Raw genomic sequence first — 15,490 nt, 5'->3', positions numbered from 1 at the left:
GGACCCAGCGGCGCGAGCGATTGGATGGACGAACGCGCCTTAATCTAATCTTCCCTAACCCCCCCCCCAGTCAGTCTACCAGCCCAGTTAATAACTTGATCTTGCCTTCCATCCAAAAGCTTGACACTCCCTTTCCCCTCCAATTCCTTGTATCCTCCAACTCTAAAATCTAACCCTCATTTGTCTAAAAGAGACTCAACTGTTGAATAATTGGTTTTCTTATTTTGCTTGTTGTTTACAGTTGTGCGGCTTGCGCTCAACTTTCAACTCATTCGCTCCTTGTCCAGCTCGACTACTTCTAAATTTATACTCGCGACGCATCAAAAGTATAGCACATACTCTAATATCCAACCCGTCATGGGCAACGACAGCTCCATCCTCGCCGACGGTTCCGCAATGGTTGCGCCTGGCACATCATTCAACCATACGCTCTTCGAAACAGCTCTACCGCCGCTACCTGTCTTCAGCCTCGAGGTCCAGCCTGACCTCTTGTCCTGGGTCTCCGACTTTTGGCTCAATCTGCTGCTCCCTGTCGTCGTCTACTGGGCCTTGTCTCTCACCTTCCACGCCATCGACGTACTCGACTTGTTCCCTCAATATCGACTTCACACCCCCGAAGAAATCACAAAGCGCAACCACGTTTCCCGTTATCAAGTCGCTCGCGATGTTATCATACAGCAGATCATCCAAGTCGTCACCGGCGCACTCCTCGCCTTGTCGGAGCCCCCCGAGATGGTAGGCAAGGGCGAGTATGACGTTGCTGTTTGGGCTACCCGCATTCGTATCGCCCAAAGAGCTCTTCCGACTTTCCTCGGTCTCGTCGGCCTCAATGCTACCGCCATTTCAAAGGGTCTTCTCGATTCCCATCCCCTGCTGGCCGGGGCTATCGCTGGTGGTTACTATCCCTCTCTCGTCAACGCGAACTCGGAGCCTGCTTTCGCGTCCTGGGAGATCACATTGGCCAAGATCATTTACAACTTCATGATACCCGCCCTCCAATACTTTATCGGCGCCGCTATCATCGATACTTGGCAGTACTTCCTCCACCGATTGATGCATGTCAACAAGTGGCTGTATGGTAAGTTTCACGCAGGCAAAGCGTTGCCGACTTCTGCGGCATCTTCGCTGTCAATTGAGTTTCGTCAAAGCTAACTTGGGTCTGCAGTTCACTTCCACTCCCGCCACCACCGTCTTTATGTACCTTACGCTTATGGCGCTCTCTACAATCATCCTGTTGAGGGTTTCCTCCTCGATACGCTTGGTGCTGCCGTCGCATTCAAGGTTACTCGCATGACTCTTCGCCAGGGAATTCTGTTCTTCTCCATGTCCACGATCAAGACTGTCGACGACCACTGTGGCTACGCTTTCCCATGGGACCCTCTTCAGGTCGTTACCAGTAACAACGCCGAATACCACGATATTCACCACCAACATTACGGAATCAAGACAAACTTTGCCCAGCCTTTTTTCACATTCTGGGACACTCTTCTCGACACCAAGTACAAGGGCTCAAGAACCAACAAACCCAGCGAGAAGAAGGCCAAGCAAGAGGCCAAGGCCCAGTAGATCTGTCCGGGGTATTGACACATGAACAGTTTTGATTTCAACATGAGGAGCACATGATACACAAACCAATGAGAAAACAAAAACATTACTTAGGTGCTGGAGATCGCTGGCATGCGATCGGTTTGTCAACACTTTTTTTTTCGATGGGGCGCTTTTGCTATGGGTTGGATTGGTTGCGGGCATGACATCTTTTTCGGTATCGACAATTATTATCAAGGCGAAGCTCACGGTAATATCTTTAATTCACGGCTTTAATGAGGCGCCTGATGGACCAACTCCTTGGGCCTAATATATCCTTCCCACTTTCGTTATCATCAAACCACCACTCCTGTTATGTCATTGAATCCCTCTACGATAATCGAGACGGACCTGGTTGGGTAGCAGCAGGTGGCGGCTGCCGAGGGAAAGGTGCTGCTGGGTGGGCGAGTGTTTTTCACTCTGTTTGTTTTGCATATGAATTTGTACCATACTGTTTGGAATGTGGTGTACGGATCGTTTTTAGCGGTAGGGAAAGCAAATGCAGTTTGAAGATTGTCAACTTGAAGCTCATTCCTGCAGAAGCAAGCGAGAACAGGACATAGTCAAAACAGGAGGGAATACACTATGAGAATGAATTCGCACAGGTACATAATATTGTGTCGGATTGGCCATCAGGATAGAATTGTGACGCAGATTATTAGCAATTGTTATTTTGAAACTGAGATGCGTCGTGTGGTGGGTTTTTGTGCCTGCATTGGATGTGTTAGGTGCTCAGTTCGCCCTTTTGAGTTGAAAGAGACCCGGATGGGGTATGTTATAGCATATCATTGGTCTCAAGGAGGTTCGATGCGTTCAACCTTGAGTATTATCAGGTCGAAGATCGTGTTGCACATGGTGAGAAACATGAGCCGAGGTAAACATGGAAGTAGCAATAGGAGTCTCAAGAAGACATGTTAGGCGACAACGTAGGTATGTAGTTTGCTACCATGGACCTCGCTACTGGGGTTTATGTACTACTCAAGGTTTGCACAGAAATGCCAGTGTTGTCAGATATAATACCATCAAGGTGAAGGTAAATGACGAGACTTGAGTCCGCAAACAAAAATAAAAACATCAGATAGACGATGTTGACAAACCGAGAGTGAGCTTGGAGAGATCAGTCTACAAATTCAAGATTTAATAACAATTAGCTAATCGAAAGGCAAAGCAATCTTTGGGAAACTTAGTTATCATAAGGAAATACGATTATCATACGGGTTGAAATCATGATCATGACAACTTTTGTGATTTGCTTACCCTATAGAGTTTAAGAGAAGTATTCCAATATGCACTTGGTTAGGTACTCAAGTTTATAATGTCAAATTTTACCAAGTGGTTTGAATGCATTATAGAATTTAAATAAATAAAAAACTGAGAACTCCTGGAAGGAGACTTTTCATATAATGATCTTATTATGTGCATCTAGTTGAACTGTGTTGATGAGCTTGCTCAGGTATTCGTTGATTATGCTTGCGCTTTCACTTTCACTGACATTAATATACCTTCCCTAACATCCCTCTACTACATCATATATCTTATCTGATTTTAAAACTGTTTATGTTCATTAAATATTGTTAGTTTGTAAATTACAGATTTTTCAATTGATTTGAAATGACATGTAAAAAGTGAGTGTTGGGGTTAACTACACTACGTGGTCAGAAATCATATCACTTGTTTGCCTGCCCGCTCTTTTATCAACGACTCCACACTTCAGCAGCTGAAATGTTTACTATGTATTAAGCGTGAAGAACTTATTGGCGAACTAGCTAAACTATGTGAGTTATCTCCTGTACCGGAAGAAACTACGGCATCGAGAAGCGGTGAAACGCCGAAACAAAAACGCTTTGATCAAGAGTAGGTTCGATACGCGGGGGGAATGACAGCCTCGAAATTAATTACACGGGGCAAAGAGAAGCAGAACGCTCATGTCTACCCTAGAAGACGTTGAATGAAACTTGGCGCGCCGTTTCTGGTTTTTAGGACTAAAAAAGCACCGGCCCGATAGGTTCGGTCTATAAGGGTGGCTCTCGGAGATGAAGATGTTCGCTGGTTGTATGTAGGGCGTTCGTTGAATCATGTATGTCTGTGTCACTCACATTCCACAATGACAAGACGGATAGGGAAAACATTGACTGCCTGCTTGTCTCAGCCACAAGAACTATATACTAATTTAGTATGTAATACACGAGTTGTACAAACATAACCAGCAGAGTGGATAGTTCGGTAGTCTAGTGACAAATGTTTCATATAGAAGATAACGGCACGGGGAAAAACAAGCGAGGACTACTTTATGTGCTTAGACATACCTGAGAAGACGGTTCGTTATCTTCCGCCTTGGCACCCTGTCAACATGGATGGTTAGAGTTGATATGGGTATCCCTCGAAGTCTAATGTGAAATCGATAGATGCAGCTTCGTCACGAAAAATAGGGCTCTTAGAGCAACCTTAATCTCACACAAATACAAAAGCACTGTGAGACATGGATGGTTAGAGTAAAATTCTTGATCATGATTTTTTCTTTCTTGATGTTGATCAATGTATCCACATACAAACAGGGAGACAGGCTGGAGAGGGAGAGAAGACTATGGTATATTAATCCTCCACAACGAAATGAATGGGTCTGAATTGGCGCCTGGATGAGAAAAGAAAAATACATGGCACATGTGGCTTGGCAATATCAGGTTTCCTTGAAAAGTGTTCAAAACATGAGAATATCGTGACGTGATTCACCACCAACAAAAGCAAGGTCAACAAAGGGTTGGAAGGGAGATGATAGATAAGGATGCAGGCAGGTCAATATCCGAGACAATAAAAGCAAAACAAGGTTGAAAGCTTGCATCGTTAGCAGTTGTGTAATTAATTGTGCATGCCTTCTGCAGCTGCAGCTTAAAGTGAAGTGCATAGGGCTTGCAGCTGTTGCCCACGGTGATGACCGACGTGGCTGCGATGGATGCCAACCAAATAACTCAGCAACTACTAATGCGGGCTTATGCGGATACAAACCTCTCCTCTATTTCCCTTTTCCCTTTTCGTACTTCCAGACCAGGTTTGGTCAGACCTATTATTCTATTATTGACTCTCCCTATCCCTAGAACGCCGACGCCAAATTGCCCGCTGCTCCATACCATAAAGGCGGCGGCTCAGGCGGGTTTCAGTGGCTTCAACTAACAGGACCCTGAATTTTCATGTCAACTGGTGCTCGAGCTTAGGTATGAGTGGAGAGCTCAGACTGGAATGAGACCTGCCTCCTTAAAAGTCACAGGTGAGTGATATGGACTTGTACAATTACTGTTTTTAACCTGCAGTATTTTGTATTGATATGAATATATCCAAGTAAGCAGCCACACACTCTTTTAAAGATTCTTGCAGCCGAATATTGACAAGTTGTTGTGTCTGGCCAATCCTGATCACACCCGTCCCTCCCCTTTTGAGGATCCAAGACATGGCAATTAGCCAAATGTCGGCAGTAATAAATCGCACAGCCAGCCAAGCTGTCATGCCCACAGGATGCCCCATCTTTTATGACGCCCTTGGTAGCACTAAGGAGTTCCTCGATCCCAGAATCCCGGCTGGGCTTGGTGAGGATCCTTGTCCGTTGACGATCCACAAGGTCTCAGGCTGAGCACTAACACTCATTCAAGTTTAGAAGATCATGTTCAGTTCGATGTTGCAAGCACTCGAGACGCCTACTCGGCCAATGGTAGCTCACCAATGTTCGATATGCTAGGAAACCCTTGTTATTGTGATGCCGACCAAACAAGATCGCTCTTGTTCCCCTGAGGCCTTTGTCTGTCCTCCTTGTCCCTTTGTTGTCTGTAGCACAATCCTCATCATGCATGTCTATGTTCTGTCTGCTCTGTGCTTAGAGAGTTCGCCGACCATAACAAAGACTGTGGTGTCAGTCAGTGACTGCAGATCTTCGCATAGAGGCATGCATCTGTGTCGTCCATTGGTGATCATCAATCGCGGGAGGTAACCTTGAAGAAGCAGGCAATATTTGGTAGCGCAAGCCCGATAGACCAATAACCCAAGACCCATCCCGGAAGCAGCAAGTCTCCTCCCCCTTGTTGACGCCTTTTTGCAAGGTTTATGAGCCTCTCAACCTCTCACGATCTCAGCTTGGCTGGTCCTACTGGAGGCCAGACCAATACATGCAACATGGGCTGAGCTGAATTGTTATGAGTCTCTTCCAATCGCAACAAGCGAAGTGATGGAGTTTCTTGTTTTACCTACTAACCTTAATAGATTGGCGAGGCCTTTCACTCTATCAACTTACGTCAGGCTTAATTAAATCGAAGAGTGGAAGGAGCTTTCCTTCCCCATCTTTGCTAGACACCTTGGATCTTTCCTCCCGTTCTTTCCGCAATCTCGAATTCCAACGCCATTGTTCAGCCAAGGCAAGGTGGGAAGGAACCTAGTCTCACATTTCCTTCCTTTTTCCAATTTATCATACTGAATTCACATCTTCCATGTTTCTGCATCTACTTTTCTCCCTTCTTCCCTCCCATCCATTCCTCATCTGAGACTGAGACGACCAATAACGCAAACTGGCCGAAACCAAACACAATTAAACCTGAGTCTACGTCTTTGTTAGTGGAACCTTCGTCCGCGCGCGCGCCTTTGCACTTGCAGCATCGATCACCTTGGGGCCACGACTTTGCTCGAGTGTCGCAGGCGAGAAGCGAGCAAACTCCGTTACGAACAGCAGCAAGCAAGCAACTACCTACACTAGCCGCCCTTGCTTCTCCGCTCACGCCTTTGTTCCATCTGCGTTGCGCTGCTTCGCCTCAGACGCCGAATATTCTCGTCTCGCTTCCGTGTCGCCTGGCATTCAATGCCCTGCGCTTAAGCGCTGTCCCTCTGTGCCGCATTCCGTACCTGAATTTGCCCCATCTCGCGGTACCTGTCGATATTCGTCAAGCGTTGTTCTAAAAACTCCGTCACAGCGCTTACTGTCAGTCACGTCCCAGGGCCCTCGACAGATCATTGGCTGCCAGCAAGTTCGCAGTAGTTTGGTAGTCTCACATCCAATCATCAACATCCAATCTCGGGTCTCAAACACCATCTCGCGCCTGTCTGGACATGCGACGAACACCTCATGGTGTTTCATCGGCCTCCTATTGTTGCTTAATCTAAAGCTCTCAGAGTTCCCAGCATCCGAGTCTTTAGGCGCTATCGTGGGCCTTTTTTTGGCTGCTTTGCCATATTAGTCCCAAGCTCATAAATAATCCCTACAGCGGGTTCTTCCATATTAACTGTGCTGAGGACCCGTCACTTGTTGCTTATCATGGATCCATCAACAACTCTCTTTACTTTCTTGCTGTGAGTTCGGACCATTTTTTGTTTCTTTCTTTTTTATAAATCATTTCTTCTTTGTTTGCTTGTTTGCTCCCTCCCTTACTTCGCTTCTCGCTGGTCGACCTCTGATCCACTGCTGCCCTGCCCCGCGGATCGCCTTTACGAAACCGTTGATTCGGTCTAATCCCTCTATAACCATTGTTCTTTTATTCCCTTGTTGAATCGCATTCATCTCGATTGCGACAGCTTCAATCTCCGAGCATTCCCTTTGTGTTTCAATTATCGAACGTTACCATTCCACTCTGTACCCCGGATCGGCACTCGTTACCTAGAAGTGTCTTATTTGCCGTGGTATGCTCCAATTGTCTTATTCTTCTCACGCCCTTGCATGAATATCGTCTAAATCTGGTTCTGTCCCCGACCAGCCCCCTAGTGTTCAAGACACGAGTATGGGAGAAAAAACAAAGTCGCATGTTTTCTTTTTGCTACGTTGGCTGCGCGAAGTCTGAGCTGAAGTCAGCGTCGGATCTATCCCAGCCAGCCTCCCTCCAGCTGCACTGCTTGGTATGGATACACGTATGAATGAGACTGGAGAAAAGGTTGGACTCAACTGGAAGGCTGTTGTTGTATCTGCCAGGTATCAAACCCACGGATCGATCCATGGGTTCCCTGGTCTCCCCACGATTGCCAGCTCTATCACTCATGTCCACCAAGTTGTTTCCTCACTACGTACCCCTTGACCCCAGTGAGTGTGGCTGGCTGTGGTGCAATTTCCCAAATTTACCCTTCTTTTCCTTTACTTCCATTCCACTTCCATGCCTTTACCCGATAGCTCTCAACGACGGCCGCTGACAAGCATCCCCAGTCAAACACACCCTTCAACTCAGTCCGTGCATCTCATTGGGTCGTGGGACAATTTTAGCCAATCTCACCCCATGCAACGAGACACCCGGCGGGGCCGTGACCAGTGGAGAGGTTGCTATTCTTTTCGTGACATTGTCTGTGACGACGTTTCCGTCTCGGCTTCTGCGACGTGCGCTGGCTCAGGCGTAGCTACAGGCGCTGGAACAAGTTCAAGCTCAGGTACCGCTTCGTATCCCGTCAAGAGGCACGGTGGTCTCAAGATGGGTCATACCTATTATTACTACGTATGTACTTTACCTCTTTCCATCTGTTTCGGTTCATTATATTGCACTACATGGCTTAACAAAACCATCCCTCTCCCTTGCGTCAAACTAACGAATATTTCCTGTTTATACTTCCATTCGTTCATCTTTTACTCTTTTACCCAACCACCTAAACACATTTAATCAACCTCTTCACGCTCACTTGTTTTCGATTCTTCATCCACTCTTTTGCATCATTTCTTAATCTAGTCATTCATTCATTCTAATCATGGGCTTTCAGTATGAGCTAGATGGCTCCGTCGAGACACACGACCCAGCCTTGCCTTCAACCACGGCCTGTCCATATCTTCCAGGCCAGACAGTCAATACTTTAATCGTTCCTGTCGAGCAGGCTCTCAGACAGCGAAGCGCTTCACTTACATCCATACATACTGCCGATCTAAAAACCATGAACCCCGAATCCAAATACAACACACCTCGACCTGCACCCTCAGTACCAGCCAACCACATGCCTTATCGGGTTGGCTCATCTCCCTCACTTCATCACAAGTCTTCTTCTAGGTCATTATCACCAGCCCCGGCGGCATGGAAGCGCTTGTTCGGTCGCAAGACCAATTCAGAGGGGGAGCGTGGCCGATCTCCAGTTACCAATGACACACCCGAGGATACGGAGTACCGTTGCACAACACCATCAGAGGGCACCCGCACAAGAGATATCTCACCCGAGTCTCTTCGGCGCTTCCTGTCCGATGACAGCCCTCGTCCCGGATCCAGCCTTAGCGAGAGGCCATCAATCATGATTCCCGATGATATCGTGGAGGATAATGAAAACGATGATGATGACAACTTCGCTTCTTCGGCGGTCTCTGATGGCCAGCCCTATGTTACTCATCTCTCGCCGCCCCCGTTCAAACGATCTCTTTCCTCTGAATCTGTCAGGACCGACATGCTTCAATCGAGCTCGCGTCGCCCAATGTCTGCCAAGTCGTCCAAGCAGAGTTTCTTAGAGACCACCAGCGTGCCTGCATCAGCAGTGATACCTTCTCGCCCCAGGCTGGAGTCACTCCGACCACGAATCAACCCTGCGACGAGCTTCTTCCTATCGCCGGCCACTCCCAACTTTCCCGAGGATGACGGAATCAACTTCTTTGACCTTACTGATGACGAGGACGATGTTGTATCAAACAATAATAGTGAGATTCTTTCATTTCAGCCAGCACCGGGCATGCTTTCCACCACCGACTCTTTCGAGTGCTACAGCCTCCCAGAGTCGCAAGGGCATGGGTCCAAGATCATCGAGTCTCAATCACCTTACCCGAAGATGAATTCTCCTACTCTACTCCCCCGAGATGATTCGGGCTTTGCTGTCAGCGGGAGCAACTTCCTTGGTGCTCCCATTGATACAGGACTGGATGATTTTGCGGCCGAGTTGGGATGGATGGCCGATATCATTGGGTCAAAGATCAACTAGACATCGACAATAAAAGCGTTTTTTCCCTTACGAAACTACACAACCTTGACCAAGGACTAAACACATCAAATTCTACAATCTACATTGTTTCTACAGCGTTTCCTTACAGTTATTGAAAGTTTCAGTTCAACATTCGATGAACACAATCACAGCGGGGTTTGCATTTTGGCGTTCGAGATGAGAAAGGGGGTTGGCGTAATTATCGGTGGGCAGCTGGGCAAGCTGAAAATATATACGGATCTCTCCGGGATGGTAATAAGGAACGGATTAGGGCGAAAGGAAAACATAAAAAGGAAACATAAAGAGGGGGGAGAAACAGGGACATGGTTCACGAGACAGACGGACGACATGGCAGTTATTGCAACACGATTGGAAAATCAAGGTTCCCAGAAGCACGATTTGCGGATTGGCCATTTGCTTAGATTCTCGTCAAGTAAAATGGTTCAATTACCGTAAAACGTCGGATTTTAGATCAAATAATAATAAGGCAAACATGACAATTCACAATACTGACCCAGTTTCGTCACATTATTCTCGTCCATTCATCAATTGTTTAATAGAGCGTGACAATAACGATGCATTCTCATGTCGAAGCCTGTTTTCTCCGACCTGGGTATGTATATTTCTACGTAGTGGTACATGTTCTAATGATTATCATGTTATCATACCGAGTCCCTTAAACCTAATGGCGTGTCTATCAGAAGCACTATTGCTATGTGTACAAGAAAAAAGAATGCCTTCGGTGCCCGACTGGAATATTATGGCCCCTTTCGAGTCGGCACTTGTTATGGAATGTCTTTAGTAGAGTTTGTCAGGACTGGAGTAGGGGTTGTTGCGGCCGCTGGATTAGTGGCATTTGTAGATCCAACGACTGCCGGTGACGCCGTACTGGGTCGTGTAGCCTTGCTGGGCTCTAAATTTGGTGGTGTGGAGGACCCCTGTTCAATCCCAGTCATCTTCTCACCAGGAGTTCGGATTTCCGATGCTACCTCAGGGGTCTTGATCTCAGGGCTTGGGTTATGGGCGTCAACGGCATCTTTGACTTTAACGTCCTCATTAGAAGTGGGCTCCTTCTCGGGCCCCTTCTTCTCAGGATTCAGGAAGCGCTCAGGGACGCCTCTCGCAGCATATGTTCCGCTGCCAACCCAAGCACCCAGAATATGACTCCATCGGTACTCTCCACGGGTGAGGCGTTGTATCTCGCGATACGCGTAGGCGTTGTAGTAGTGGAGACCAGTGCGTGGATCACGATACCGAGCGGGATGATTTGTGATGACGCAAAGAGGTGCAGGGGAAGGTTCTGCAATGATCAGTAAAGGTCCAAAAGCAGGGCTTCATAGGGGATGTGCAATCTTACTTGAGAGCCTATTCATCTTGCGACCGAAGATGATCTGGGTTTGGATACTACGGTCCTTGAGGGCGTTTTCGTCGAAGCTTTGAAATACTATAGCATTTCGGGCTCCGGTCGATGGTTGAGGCTGGGATTCGTGGGTTTGAGCTACCGCGGAGTTGCCGGGAGGAGAGGATGCAGCCGGATGAGTGAACGAGTTGGGAGCTGGTTGAAGCTTTGCCGTAGAAGATGCTGGTGTAGCTGTTGAAGGGGTTTCTCGAGAGTCAGGGATAATAGATGAGGCATTCTTGGTGGGGGTGGCAGTAGACAAAGCAGGCGGCATAACACTCTGGGATGTATTTGGTGGTGCAAGGACATTGGATTTGGGGTTACCGAAACCCATCATTGGAGGTACAGCTCCGTCACCGCCGATGCCTAAGGGCGGAGCGAGTATAGGGGCTGCAAGAACCCCGGATGGTTTGGAATCTGGTGGACGAGAAAGTCCTGACGTAGGAATGGCAAGGGAGGTTGTGGACGTTGAACCAGCTGGTGTAGGCGGAGGCGGAGACGGCGCGACAAGGCCACTTGGAGGAGGGCTCGGTGCTGATAGGATCTTTGACGGTGGAAGAGTTGGAGCGGCCAGACCGTTGGGTTGTGTAGGTGGTGGGTGAGGCGGGGGAGGCATCGCCAAGGATGGGCTGGCATCTTCAGTCTTGAGCATAGTAGAAGGACTGCCATCTTTTGTCGTTGAAGATGAATCTTGAGGCTTTGAAATAGAGTCATCGCCTTTGATCGGGGCAGACGTTTTGGTTTCTTTTGATTCTGATACAGGCGGTGCGGACGAAGCTGGGGCTGGTGGTTGACTTTGCGTTGGCTGTTCCTTGATATTTGAAGCAGCATCACCAAGAGCAGTAGTGCTCTTGTCTTCCGCTTTTTGTCCTTCCGCTGCAGCCGTCTTTCCCACATTTTGATCTTTCTCTTTACCCTTCGCCTTCTCACCTCTCTTCCTCTTCTCCTTCGCGGGTTCCTCGATCACCATATGCCTTCCCATCCACTCCCCAATACCGCTCCAGAAAGTAATCACGGGTCCTTTTAGGGTTCTGTTGTGAAGAGCTGCCAATTTTGCTCGACGTTCCTCCTCGCGTTGCTTCTCGGCTTCTTCCCACCGATTCAGACTTTTGCTATTTCGTTTCTCGACAATGGCTGCCTCTCGGAGTCTCTCTTCCTGCGTCATTGGTGGTTTCTTCATCGCCTCTAGCTTGGCCGCCTTCTTCTGCATCTGAGCTAGCTGCTTTATCCGGCGCTCCTCTCGCTCCACCATTTGCTGATGGAGCTGCTCCTTTGAAAGTCGTGTCGTTTGACGGGACGAGGCTCGAGTCGGTAGATCGGCAGCTGAAGGCAACCACGAAGTGCGCTCGGATTTCTTCTTTGGTCGCGGTGCCGGTCTCATGGGCGCTGATGGCGTTCTGGTCGTGGGATCGATTCGGACTTTCTTGCGGAACTTGGCGGGGATGGCTTCTTGGGCTTTTCGCTTGCGTTGAGCAGCACGGCGCTCCTTTGCCTGCTTTTCCAACTCCTTCTCTCCCTCGAGATCATCATCATTGTTGCCATTATCGTCTTCGTCGTCTGAAGAGTCCATTTGCACATCGGAGGCATTCTCATCAACTTCAGAGAAGCCCTGATCGTTCTCGTCTTCGGCAAAAAGTAGTTCAAGGTCGGAATCGGGCTCCTCGTTTGCAAGCATCGATTTCATTCGGTTGCCAGCAGTAGAACGACGCTCTCGGGTCGTGGCGAGCCATTCTACCGTACCTTCGCTGTTGGCCTGGCTATCGGCGCCTTTGCTGGGACGTTTGCTCTTCTCGACATCGTCGCCGCTAGGGGTGGAGGGGAAGTCGCTAAGGCTGGACACAGAAGACATAGGGGATTCTGGTCCCCAAATAGGGATATTCGTCGGTTCCATCGCGAATAATCAATGATTTAGGCGACTCAAGTTTATGAATATCACATGGCGCTTCCTAAACGATAACCAAAATGACGCCAATGAATATTGTGATGTTGCGGCTGCACGCCTGGTGGTTGGAAGATGCAAAGTGGACGCGTTTTAGGTGGGGAGAAGTTGGATGGATATTTTTTTTTAGTTGCTGACATCACAACAGACAGTGTAATATGATAGGTGCATTCCAAGGGCACATGTTGCAACAAGAGCATGGACATCATACCCATATGCTCTGCACAAGGCTCGATAAAGAGGAATAAGTATAATCATTAATAAACATATCTCATGTCTAGCTTTGTAACTCTCCTAAATTTACATTCTTCAGATGTAGATCACGTATGCGCGACCCATTAAACTCCTAATCTAACGCCGTTTTGGTCAATCAACCAAGTACGAACTCCATCCTCATGGCTCTCATGAGTGTTATGCAGAATGTTTCGGGCAATACCACCACTTATCCGGGGGTATGCCTGTCTCTAAATCAACGTGCAAGCAGGCATGAAAACAAATAAGACTGCTACTGTGGCCCAGATGAAGCTATGCATCACCTTTGTTCGCAGTCAAGTTGCGTAGGCAATGCCATGAACTCCCAAGGCCGGTTTGACGGGTACTGTAAATTACCTCTTACATCTCATCCGTAGCGAACTCGAGGTCTTCAATAGCCCATTCTTTGCATATTCCGAACCAGTTACGAGCGAGGCATCTCTGAGTCTCTGGCAAGGCCGTGTTCAAACTATCATCCGTTGTACCTGTAGGTGCAGCAGTAACAGGTACCTCAGTTACTTGACCAGGCTCAGCAGTTGTCGTTGCCTCTACCTCGTCGCGGCATCCCCAGAACCTGCCAGGAGTTTCGCAAGTTGTTGTGGTAGAAGCCTCGGTGGTTGTGGTAGTGCTGCTCTCTGCCGTCGTTTTATCTTTGCAACCGAACCATCCAGGGGTCTTGCATGTAGACGTAGAAGATGATGTGGTTGATGTCGTCGTTGTCACCGGCGTGGTCTTGTCGAGACAGCCCCACCAGCCAGGCGTTTCACAGGTCGATGTACGGGTTCGAGTGCGTGTCGTACTGGTAGTCGAGGATGAAGATGTTGTGGTAGTCTCAGTCCCATTGCTCTCGTACATCTTCCACTGGGCACAGTCGCGACACTCGGGGGTCCGTTTGCACTCTGGGACACCATCGTACTTCTTAATAACGTCATCTATGACCGAGCGAATGCGATGTGTACCAATGCCGACTCTCCACCCTTTGTCCGCGACAACGTCGTAGACACACTCGTAACCGGCATGGCAAGCACTCTCCATAGCATAACCACCATACGTGCATGAAGCCGTTGCACCATTGCAGGTTCCGATGTATACTGGGTCTGCGGTGTGGCCAAAGTGGAAGGTGCCTGTGTTCTCACGCATTTGAGGGTAGTCAGCACTGGCGCCAGGAGGGACTGGTAGGCCAAGTCTGGAAGCTGGGAGAGCTTCTGGGACAGCCTCAAAGGTAACGACAGGCAAGCCGTATGTCATGCCCAGCATCGAAGTCACGGCACCACCGAGCGAATGGCCCGTGAGCCAGACCTGAGCATCAGGATAAAGCTCCGTGACATTGGAATACAGTTCGCGGGCCGCGCCATAATATCTGTTCTCTTCCCTCAGAGCCTGAACAACACACGTGTTGTTGCAAGAATATGTACCGGTGGCACAGTCACAGACTTGGTGCCAAGTCCACTGACCTTGTTGAGCGCAACAGCAACTGAAGAATAGGTTATCGTTGACTTTGTCATTAGTAGTGGTTCCTTCTCCATCAAAGACAGCTGTTGTTGTGCCCTTCAGCCCAATAACAATAGTTGAATTGGTGTCATCAACAAAAACATGCCCACGGAGACCATCGGACTCCCATCCGAAATCGGCACTGCGGTTCCATCGTTCTCCAACATCCTCCCAATCGGCATCAGTATCATGCTCGACGTATGCGTTGGCAGTCATGAGAGCTAGAGTGAGAACAGTGTCCTTATCCTTAATATCAGGGGATGAAACTTGATCCAAGGTCCACGCTGATGCATCAAGGACAGCTGCGTATCCTCGCTGTCGCGACTCAGCCACCATGGGGTCGATAACTGACGGCCTTCGATCAGCTAAACGTTGGATTGCCTCGGGACGACTCTTGGCTTTCAATCGAAGAATATCGTATTCGCCAAAATCGTCTTCTGCAGCCAGATAAACCCTTGACTGGTCATGGATAACATCCCGCTTCCGATGAAGGCTAGGATGGAGATGGGTACCATGGTGGTATATGTGACGGAGACTGAACGTATGCTCGGCAGGTTCAGGAATTTCGGGTGCTGATGGAAGGAGTGGCCCAGGAGGTAGTATAATATCATCGTGGAGCCGGTCACTGAAATCGCTGGATGCGGAAGATGGTGAAAAGGCGAGGAAAGATAACAATAGAGTAGCGGTTACGCGGGCAGTCGAGGCGCATCGGTATCCCGGTAGACGGGAGCGACGATTTGTTGTCATGGCAGCATTAACTATCCGGTAAATAAGGTGTGATATTCCTATGTGATGGTGATCAAAAGTGCTGTCGATACAGATGAAGAGAAAAGGAAAGAAGAAAAGAAGATGAGATGGCGGACAGAAAGATGGACGAAGACGAAGGCAACTGCTATCAAGCCTATGATGTTATGCACGCTATCGTTGGG

General features: G+C 48.4%; 4 protein-coding genes across 4 annotated transcripts; 2 read left to right on the top strand and 2 right to left on the bottom strand.

The window, feature by feature from the left end:
• Nucleotides 1–357: 357 nt before the first annotated feature.
• FPOAC1_002642 (uncharacterized protein) lies at nucleotides 358–1,566 on the top strand (the record flags this gene model as incomplete). The annotated part of the gene is made up of 2 exons (XM_044847218.1): nucleotides 358–1,078; nucleotides 1,166–1,566. The coding sequence occupies 2 exons, from the start codon at nucleotides 358–360 to the stop codon at nucleotides 1,564–1,566; spliced, it is 1,122 nt and encodes a 373-aa protein (XP_044713134.1).
• A 6,251-nt stretch (nucleotides 1,567–7,817) lies between these two features.
• FPOAC1_002641 (uncharacterized protein) lies at nucleotides 7,818–9,480 on the top strand (the record flags this gene model as incomplete). The annotated part of the gene is made up of 2 exons (XM_044847217.1): nucleotides 7,818–8,030; nucleotides 8,290–9,480. The coding sequence occupies 2 exons, from the start codon at nucleotides 7,818–7,820 to the stop codon at nucleotides 9,478–9,480; spliced, it is 1,404 nt and encodes a 467-aa protein (XP_044713133.1).
• Nucleotides 9,481–10,265: 785 nt separating this feature from the next.
• Nucleotides 10,266–12,770, bottom strand: FPOAC1_002640 (uncharacterized protein; the record flags this gene model as incomplete). Its single annotated transcript, XM_044847216.1, has 2 exons — nucleotides 10,266–10,780; nucleotides 10,838–12,770. The coding sequence occupies 2 exons, from the start codon at nucleotides 12,768–12,770 to the stop codon at nucleotides 10,266–10,268; spliced, it is 2,448 nt and encodes an 815-aa protein (XP_044713132.1).
• A 660-nt stretch (nucleotides 12,771–13,430) lies between these two features.
• On the bottom strand, nucleotides 13,431–15,308 carry ATG15 (putative lipase atg15; the record flags this gene model as incomplete). Its single annotated transcript, XM_044847215.1, has 1 exon — nucleotides 13,431–15,308. One exon carries the CDS (start codon nucleotides 15,306–15,308, stop codon nucleotides 13,431–13,433), a length of 1,878 nt encoding a protein of 625 aa, XP_044713131.1.
• Between the last annotated feature and the right edge of the window lie 182 nt (nucleotides 15,309–15,490).

This window comes from Fusarium poae, chromosome 1 (genome assembly GCF_019609905.1).
Source record: "Fusarium poae strain DAOMC 252244 chromosome 1, whole genome shotgun sequence".
Lineage (NCBI taxonomy): Eukaryota > Fungi > Ascomycota > Sordariomycetes > Hypocreales > Nectriaceae > Fusarium > Fusarium poae.
Note: the sequence above shows the minus strand (reverse complement) of the source record. Positions and strands in the feature narration are given on the sequence as shown.